A 10,439-nucleotide genomic window follows, 5' to 3' on the forward strand; every position below is an offset into this window, starting at 1 on the left:
TTTGAAGCCAGCTTCTGCACCTGACGCACAGCACGAGGACTCAACTTCTTTGATTGACGCTTGCGAAGCCTTTTATGAGTGGAACCCGTCTTGGAAAACCTCTGTATGACCCTGGCCTGTACTGTAACTGTTTCAGGGTGTTACCAATCTTCTTATAGCCTATAGGCCGTCTTTGTGGAGAACAGCAGTTATAATTCTCAAATCCTTAGAGAGTTCTTTGCCATGAGGTGTTATGTTGAACATCCAGTGGTCAGTATAAGAGAATGGTATTCAAAGCACAAATTTTAACTGCTCTAATACAAGATACACAAATTTGTATGGTCCTGTTAAGCAGACAAAAACATGAACATGATGAATAGGACATGTGGCTTTGCATGGTTAAACGATGTTCAGCTATTATCACTTCGGGTGTACTCACTTTTGTTGCCAGCTATTTTGACAATAATGGCTGTGTGTTGAGTTATTTTCAGAGGACAGTAAATATATACTGCCATACAAGCAGCACATTGACTACTCTAAAATATAACAAAGTTTAATTTCTATAGTATTGTCCCTTGAGTAGATATACTAAAATGTTAGCTAAAATGTGAGGGGTGTAAAATTTTTTGCGAGATACTGTGTGTGTGTGTGTGTATATATATATATATATATATATATATATATATATATATAGGCTATATGCCCCTTTTTACATCTGAGCCCCTGCCCCTGAGGAACTCTCTACACGTCCCTGCTGATCTGAGCAACTGCACTGAAGTGAAAAGTGAAGATCAAATAATATTAAATCTTCACAAACATTACAGATAAACTCTGAAAATAAAAACTACCTCAAGACATTAGATTACGAACAGCTGCCAAATATATAATTGTTGATGAAAGACTGCACCAGAATGCTTTATAACTGATTTAGGTTACACATAAGCAACATATCTTAAAAATACAATACATAATACAAAAATAAACATAAAAATAAAATCAGAAATGTTTAACCAAAAAAAAAGAAAAAAAAAAAGACTTAAAATAACATGTATTTTCTGTTGTTGTGGATAGGTACATGTTATGGCCAAAGACAGAAGAGAATAACAGCATTTCATTGCAATGTGGAACATGAAAAAAAATTCCACTGATCGGAGATCAGTTATTATATATCAAAATCTTTGCCCAAAATATAAGGGAATCAACACAATTAGCCTCTGATCAGTGTAGATGGCACTAGAATAACCTGTAAAGTCTAGCATAGATGAAGAAATCCAATATATTACAATATAAGCACACTTACAAGTTTAAAAAACATTTTTCTAATTATAGGCCATCAAATACTCATTGAAAATCATGTAGTATATTTCATTTACTTTACACTTTTTCAAATGTTATCATTCCAGGTTTCAAAGGATCTGCTATTTTCTGTTAACAAATGTGACTGAGTTTCTCCTTAATCTTGTAACAAAAGAACACTGCTTAAAAAAAGTAGATGACACATTATATATCAATCCAAGTCATAACAGAGGGGCATATATATATATATATATATATATATATATATATATATATATATATATATATATATATATAAAAATATGAGTTTATGAATTAGTAACGGAAGCAGTTAAACAACAGGAGAGGGCACGGCTGATTTAATCTCAATCATTAAAGAGCCATGCTGCAATAGTGAAAAACTCCATCCCTCTTTAATCATGCTCGCAAGCAGCGCCATCAAGGACTGGTGCATTGTGGGAAAGTCTTTCAAATGGGAACCTCAGAGTGATAGGAGCAGGTCTCAGAAGCAGCACCCTGGGCTGTTTTCATGATAAACCCACACAAACATTCATTCCCTGTCACAGCTGCAGAAAGGTGCTCTTTATGGTTCACAACGCTCCTTAAGTAGGGCAACATGTTGATAACGAAACTGTACCCTGCATGTCGTTTTTTCTTGTCTCCAAAAAACCGACTCTCTTTCTTCTGAAGAGAAAAGGGAAATAAAAAGTTTACACGTACAAACTTACAATGTATTACTGATAACTGGATTTTTACAGAAGATAATATTTAAAAAAAGAAATAAAAAAAGAAAAAAGACAGATGCTGTGCAGGTGCCTGTGGTATGTTCAGAGTCTCTGTCTCTAGAGGCACCAGAAGAGATCCGTTCAGCACGTATGCGTGAGGACAATTATTCAGATTTGTGACAGTAAAGGTCCTTAAGCGCTTTGAGCTCCTCGATGAGCGTTTTGTTCTGATTCTCCAACACGGCCACTCTGTTTTCCAGACATTTAACATACTCTTTCTTTTTCCTGCGGCACTCCCGTGCTGCCTCCCTGTGGTGGAAACACATTATTACAGTCAGGCGATTATAGAGGACACCAAATTAGTCACGCAAACTAAAAATGCAATATTCAAAACCATTAAGTTAAGGTTCTAAGGAAGACCACAGTATACAGGTTGTATTCATAGTAAAAGTCAAGTTACAGGGAAAAAAATATCTATAAACAATCATGACACGAAAAATAATCTGCCATTTTAATCAGGCATGTGATCAGCTAAGAAAAAAGAAAGAAAGGAAAACCTGTTTTTTTCTCCTTTATTCAATATGACTACAGTAACATTATTATTAATAATAATAATATTTATTATTATTATTATTCAAAAAAAACATTTTTATTTTATTATTATTAAAATTACATAAAACGAAATCAAAGAAATATATGACTACTACAAAAAACTACTTTACTACTTAAAGCAGAAAGAAAAAAAATACTGAAAAATGTTCCTTGGCCAAACCCCATTCCATAGCCTGTCACTCACCCAGTTTAAGAGCAGTTTTTTTCTTCTTGTAATTAGGAGTACAGTGAGCACATGCATTACCTTCACAAATTAAATACTCAAAGAACATTTGCATTTAAAGAAAGGCCATTTTGAACTTTATTTCTATTATTTACGCACTTTTATGAAATTTCAATGTTTTAAATCTAATGCTTTTACAAGACTTGACTCTTTGTGATGTAGTCATACAAATAATTAAAGCGGCACTATGCAGTTTTGGCAAATTCGCTTTTTGCTCGCAGGTTTCTCTATAGAGCTCCCCCTACAGCTTCGGAATAGATATTTGACAACACTGTCGTAAAAACTCGTTGGCGACTCTCCTCCCTCCCATCTTCTCCCTCTGGTCATGTGCATTTGTTTTCAAAGAAGCCGGCGAACGCATGGAACCGTGTCCACTGAGGTATGTATGATACACAGAAGGCCAGCATATGTTGAGTGCAGTGCCGTAAAGCAAGCGAGTCCAGGGTGAACACACCTAGTCTTTCCTTAATTTAAGACCTATTCAAACTAAAATTAAGATATTTATTACACTATTTGAGAAATGTAAGCCTGCTTACAGCCTTAAAATGAAAAGTGAGACAGCTGGACAGGCGGGAACCCTGCAATTGACGGAAATCCGTTGTTCACTCGCTGCAATTAATGGAAATCCGTCGTAGCGATGGCGAACTTTAATCCCTGCTACTAATATTATTGTAAAGTAAAATAATAACAATAATACATAATTTAAGAGGAACAAAATACAATACTAACATTGCGCGTTATTACTAAAACACTAACTAACGTGTTAACGCATGCGATTAATTCTTTTCAGTTTAACGCGTTAAAAAACTTTATGCGTGGCTTGAGCGGGGAACAGGCATTTATTCCGCCCCCCCCAGTAGTATATATTTAAGTAATTAAATTAATATAAATGTGCGATTAGTCGCCTAATGGCTTACATGAACAACTACTAGTTGACTAGAAAAACACAGGCTACCTGTTTAATTTTATCAGTGGTATCAGACAATTATTTTCAGTCCAAAATGAGCATGGGCAGATGAGTTTTTAATCGTACCTGTTCTTCATAAGCCGAACCTCCCGCTTGCGCGTGACCTCCTCAGTTCCTCCCTGGCTGGGCATTGCAGGAGACGAGGCCATGACCACACCTGGAGCAATGGTGCTAGCTGCGGTGCGGATCTGATATGCCTGAACGTCTCCTGAGGCCGCTGAAAAACACAAGCGGCACATAGTTATGGTTTGACAAGGAGATGTTTAGATGCCAAGTGTGGCTGAACCTGGGCATAGATTGAGCCTATAGCCTGAGAAACTAGACCAGCACACTTACTCTCCTGTTGCTCATCTGTTGCTTTCTTTTATTCAAGGCTGTATGTAGCCTACTTGCTTAAAACTGAAATGTCTTCTATTTTTGCTAAATCTCACCTTGCACGACCACTTGATTGCTGGGCACCAGTATCTGCTGCCCGTCGCTGGTCTGTGCATACTGCAGGATGGTGGTGCCCTGCTGAGCGCCTGCTGCGTTCGTCATGGTCAGGGTTTGTAGCCCTTGAACTCCATCTGTTCCGTTGTTGGCTAACTGGATCGCTCCACCCTGAGTAATAGCAACTGGGAGAAAACAAATGGCATGAGGTTGATTTAAATGCAACCAGTATAATCGTGAAGTTATCTGAAATATTGGCAACCTTTGCATTTCGATTTGTATTTAGCAGACTCAAACGCTGTCAAGTTACTATTTTAAAAGTTGGAAAATAATAGTAGTAGTGTATTTGTACTAGAGAAGCAAACAACTTACTGTACTGCCCACTACTTGTCTGGTAGATGGGCGTTGGCATAGTAACGGTTGTTATGGCTGGAGTGGAATCCTCCTCTGATTTCTCTTCTTCTATCCGCGGGACCGCTGGAGCATCGGATGAAAGGTCGTTCAGGATCTTTCTGCATTTCAAAATATCAAATCATGCTTGTGAACAATGAATTGTGAATAAACTAGCCACTTTGGCGAGTTGAATTTTATATTCAATTAAATAAATATATGCGCTGCAGGTTTCAGAGTGAATCGCAACGCTTACGTGCTTTTACATGCTTACATACAACGAGGATAAAAGGAGGAGCGATGACAGTGAAGAACGAGAGAGGACCTGACCTGGACTGTTTATGTTGTGTTTTATGTTTATATGAGGCAGTCGTCCGTGAGGGGTTTGCCGCTTTACTTTCATTTTGTTGTCTGCTTATTTTATAATTAAAGTATTGTGTTGAATGTTAGCCAGTTCCAGACAGTTGATGGACCCCATTGACTACCTTTTTTTCCTACTATGGAAGTCAATGGGGTCCATCAACTGTCTGGTTACCGACATTCTTCAAAATATCTTCTTTTGTGTTCAGCAGAAGAAAGAGATTCATGCCGGTTTGAAACAACTTGAGGGGGAGTAAATGATGGAAAACTTTTCATTTTTAAGTGAACTATTAAACTTAAACCTCGTTACAAGTTGATTATGTTTATATTATATATTTTAACAGTGTTGATCAATAAAACCAAATGATTACTTGCTTTTGAAATGTTATTTGACAATTATTATTGCCTCATTGTTATTTATGCATTTTAAGTAATTAATAGGATATTATTCAATTAGGTCTATTTTTATTACCACAAAAACATATTATCCGATTACTTGATTAATTGTCAAAATAATCGACTGATTACTCGATTACCAAAATAATAATTAGTTACAGCCCTTGATTAGTTAAAACATTTCAAAATGCACCTGCATTGTTATGCATTTTGTGACTTTTAGTCGAATATTTTTCCAGACATACATTTCGTTTTTGAAGGTATATTAAAAATAGTTAAAATATCATCTCATCTCAGAATAGAGGACACACCTCCTCTCCATCCCTCGCTCATAGCAGACTGACGGTTAGAGGGGAGTGGTTGTGGATATTCTACTCAAGCCGTCAAACTGACGTCATCAGAGAAGGAACGCCATTCTAGAGCGGAAACAAATTTTGATTCAAGATTACCACGACGAACTCATTTTTTCTGCGTATTAACTTGCACGGATTAATTGTTCACCGCAAGACTAGTAATGTGAGCTAACAAAGTAAATAGGGTCAATTCTAATTTCATGGAGACTTTAAGGTCAGGATGGAATGGAAGTTGTGATAGTCTATTCTTCCCTATTGTGACGTATATCAGAGTGAAACGGCTTCTCAAATAAGAAAAAAGTTTAGGGAGGAACTTGATTTTGAATTGATTGGATCATCGGTTTGTTGTGGTTGTCTATTGCTGTGACAGCTTGTCCTGCCCTCGCACGAGTGAACACAAGTGCATAAAAGAAGAGAAGTCACTGCAAGAGGGAGGAGAAGTTACTTTGACATGAATCACCTTTGAGATGAAACTACAAATACATTCAAGTACCTGTATGATGGCCGTCTAGACAGGATCTCTCTCCTTTTCTGGCAATCTGTCACACTGTCCACTGACTCCTGAGAATCATCACTCTCAGCAATGGTAGAAATCTAAAACGAGACAAAAGAGGAACCCATAAATACTTAAGACCCTTCATCCCCTACAAAAATTATTACTTCTAAACTATCAAGTCTTCTAGATTAACAAACAACAGAGTATAAATATTGTATTAAGGTTATTTAATCCTATGTGCTACCTGCATACAATATTGAGTCTGCAAAGACAGCTCACACCAGAGGTCGCGTTAGACTTTCTCAATTGTCCATCATTTTTTATTTAATTTTCATATTTTATTGAAAATAAGACTTTTAATAGCTGTAGTTTTCATTCACATTTAAATTTTTAATCATGAACTTACAGGATAAGATTTATAAGGGCAAGATTATGCATTTATTCATTTAGTAAAAGAGAACAGATGAACAGAGACTGTGCAAAGCAGATTTTTTATTCCCTGCAGCGACATTGAGCTTTCAGGCACCAAAAATATAAACAACGCAATATATTAAAAATAAAAAAACCAACTGAACTAAACTCAATCAACGCTCTGTATCTGCCTTAACTCAAATCTTCCTCCATGTCCGCATCGACTTTTTTTCTTTTCCTTCTTTCTCTTTCAGCCAATTTTTTTCTTTCACACATAACAGGAAGGATTTGAACAAAACAGGAACTGGATGCTCGTCAGTGCACAATTAAACGCATCATGGGAGACTAATGCAGAATTGTCATTAGATTTCGCGTATTTTCCTCGGACAGACTACTTCTCCTGGCAGTTTTAATTTTGTCCTTGAGGCTGAACCCATGCTCTGTGTTGCCAGATTGGGACCACAATTTCCAGTCCAAAACATTTACTGCCAAAAGAATACAATATAATTCTACTGTCATGACAAAAAAAAGGTTTATATGGACCATTTACCTCCTTAAAAAATAAATGACAAAATAAAATGATAAAAATTCATAAATTTCGCTACCAGGAGAACAACAATACAACAGGAAACCGGATAAAACATGGTAAATATAGTAAATGAAAATGAGCATATATGACAAAAATGTTTCTACCCAAACAGGTAGAAACTATTAAAAGTATGTCAAAAGCCTATTTGCAAACGGCAGTTAGGAGGAAACTAACAGATTTTAACCCTCACACACACCATAAAAAGCAGAAAATGAACGACAATAATAATAATGCCCTTACATTTGTGTTGCACTTTAACTTCAAACAGAAACTGTTGAAAAGACTTCAGCGTCTTTCTTCAAGTACACATAGTAGCACATAACACAGACCTTTGCACAGTCAAAACCGATTAATCGTTGATTCAATCCTCCTCAAACAGCTGCCTCTGCTGTGTGGGTGTGAGTTTAGTAACGTCATGAGGACTGATTAGATAGACATGCACATTTGGGTTTTGTTTGTTAACCAACTAGCCAATACAATTTAAATGTTTGAAAACCGCCAAACTGACCCCAAACCCGGCCAAATTTTGTCCTCCTGCCAAACCAATTATAACCAGCACAATCAAATTCAAATCCGGCCAATCTGGCAACACTGCCGTCACACTGGAGCATTTGGACATTTACAGATAGATCACCGTCAGTGTAATCTGTCAAAATGACGGACGACCTTCTGATTTTTCCGTCACTGCTAAAAAAAAAAAATTCAAATGACAGAAAATGTGTGCGACCTCTGGCTCACACAGAATTATGTAATGAGATTTTTGTACGGTTCTCTCTTAAATGAACCATCTTGTTAGGCTTACTTGTACAGTTTGCACCTGTGGGGATTGTATGACGGAGGGCTGGGCTGCCTGGATGACCCCGTGAACTTGCACTGTTTGCCCGTTGGGCAGCTGAACTAAAGTCACTGTGGGTCCAGTAGCTGATGCCTGTGCTGCAGCCATGGAAACCTGCATCAGGGAGGTACAACAGGGTGAGACACAGACACTAAACTAAGCTAGAACTGAATTGAATTAAAATATCAACCCACATCTACAAGCATAATTACTCTAATTTTTCAATTATAATCAACCTTGCCATGCTAGCAAATGTGTTTCCATACTAGAAACTCACCTGCGCCAAAGTGGCCAGCTGCTGACTGTCTGTCTCTGAGATTGCAGTGTCGCCGCCCTGCTGGACATCTGCTCCTGCCTCCATGGTCATTTAGATAGCCTGGAGATGCAATTCAAAATATTTTATTTTGATAAATATTCAGGATACTACGAATATACAATGTATTATGAATATACAGGGCAGGTCATCAAAATCCAATGAAAAGGGGATGTTTAACGATGTAAACGTGAAATCTGAAAGGGTGCGACCGCAAAATCAGCCCACAGACTGGGTTTGTCGGTTTCATTTTGAGTATTCATTTGTGTAGTAGCCTGAAGGGTTGTCTTATAAAAGAGACATATTTATAGGTATTAAATGCAAATGCAATAAATTAAAAGACATTGAATAAATTAATAATGTATAATATAACACTATGCAATATATTTAAACATATATATTTTTTGACATTCTAAAAGGGTTAAATGTCTACATTTAATTTCAGATGACAAAATTTCTAGATGACACTACATAAGGTGAAAATAAGATTATAATCTACATAGAAACAAATGTAGCTACCAAGCTACACATGAATGAGATCATGCATAACAAATATAACCGAAATACACTTTGAAGAATTTCATGACTGTATTGTGATGAGTAATAATGTTGAAACTGAGTCTTTAATCATCGTGCTCAACAAACCAAGTTGACTCCATTTGCCGCCTTTTTTTACTTCCGTGTACAGCTGTCAGTCATATTTGCGCTTTAGTTTTTAAGGATTTATGATTATAGCAAAATAAAGAAAAAAAGGAGCAAGCGAAATAATTTCATTTTTTCGTGAGCGTATTTTTGGATATTTAAAATAAAATAAAACAATACAATACATGTAAGTGCTTGCATTTTTAGGCGTGTTTCGACTTGTAAAATAGTGTTCCAGGTTGAATGATGCAAGTATGCAACACAAAATCAGTCTGTTTCATGGTGTAATTTGAAGGAAATAATACTCAAGATGAATACATTTTCTCTCATTTTATTTACCAATTAAATCCACAATTTATTACATAAGATAATTGTTTTAGTGGTAAAGAAAGACCTTTGCATGGGCGAGAATGCAGTAAAGATCTTTCCTTTAACACGGAACGCTTCGACTACTCTAAAAACCAATGCTGGAGTCAAGAAAAAAAACATTTCATGTGCTGTATTTCCATCAAAATGTGCCATGGACGAGCGATCGCATTCATAACACTATCCATCCCTTTTCCTTCCCATAAACACACGTACTTCGTAGAACCACCGCGATTTTCCTCCTTCGACTGCCTGACTGACTCATTGTCTGCAAGCAAGTCTGAGCTATTGAGAAACATGCCCACCGCCGCCATGATCTCTTTGTTACACACGGATCGAGCATTGCGACATGTCCACTAAAACAGCAAGTGCATTATCTCTTTCCCCCACGAATGCGTCTCTTCTTACCCGACACAGACTCGCCTCGTCACTCCCAGGCCTCCGGAGCTCCACTTTTATTTAGTCCGACACGTAAGAGACCGCGTCAGGCTACACCTCCGTCGCGTCACCGAGGACAACAACACAGAGATCGAGGGGGACGAAATACAGCCCTAATTCACTATCGACAAGATCCGAGGTGTAGGCGGAACATAACGAACGGCGTACGAAGATATACGAACAGCTAACGAACAGAGTCGGATTCACACGAGCATGCGTCAATCCTTGCGCTCCGCTATGAGTGGCTGCGCATGCGTCAAATCCTTGCGCTATGATTGGCTGCGCATGCGTCAAATCCTTGCGCTATGATTGGCTGCCCTTACTCGTAATATTATGAAAAAATCTGTTCAAATGTACTAGCTAGAACCTTTCTTACAGGGTTTTTCACGAACCATCCTCATCACCCTCATGCGAGGAACTCAATTTAAACGGCAGCTATATCTATTTTAACGTAGAATAGTATACTATTATTCAAATGAATATTTGACAAATATTATTTGGAAAATATTCCGTTTCTATCAAGCTACATTATTAAGTTGTTTTCCTACTCACTATAATATTGTACTGTTATTTAATATTTTTTTATTATTTCTTTATTGAAATCTAATTTCTTATTTAC

General features: G+C 37.1%; 1 protein-coding gene across 2 annotated transcripts; it reads right to left on the reverse strand.

Moving 5' to 3' along the window:
* Window positions 1–1,619: 1,619 nt before the first annotated feature.
* On the reverse strand, window positions 1,620–10,078 carry creb1a (cAMP responsive element binding protein 1a). 2 transcript variants are annotated; one of them, XM_084401936.1, is made up of 8 exons: window positions 9,791–10,078; window positions 8,339–8,437; window positions 8,029–8,175; window positions 6,224–6,324; window positions 4,604–4,743; window positions 4,234–4,416; window positions 3,869–4,019; window positions 1,620–2,309 (listed from the first exon to the last, which is right to left on the reverse strand). In XM_084401936.1, the coding sequence occupies exons 2-8, from the start codon at window positions 8,426–8,428 to the stop codon at window positions 2,165–2,167; spliced, it is 957 nt and encodes a 318-aa protein (XP_084258062.1). In that variant the 5' UTR covers window positions 8,429–8,437; window positions 9,791–10,078; the 3' UTR covers window positions 1,620–2,164. The 2 variants fall into 2 exon arrangements, with proteins under 2 accessions (XP_084258062.1, XP_084258063.1); XM_084401937.1 differs by having other exon boundaries at window positions 8,044–8,175; window positions 9,791–9,931.
* Between the last annotated feature and the right edge of the window lie 361 nt (window positions 10,079–10,439).

Source organism: Rutilus rutilus (assembly GCF_951802725.1).
Source record: "Rutilus rutilus genome assembly, chromosome: 2".
Lineage (NCBI taxonomy): Eukaryota > Metazoa > Chordata > Actinopteri > Cypriniformes > Leuciscidae > Rutilus > Rutilus rutilus.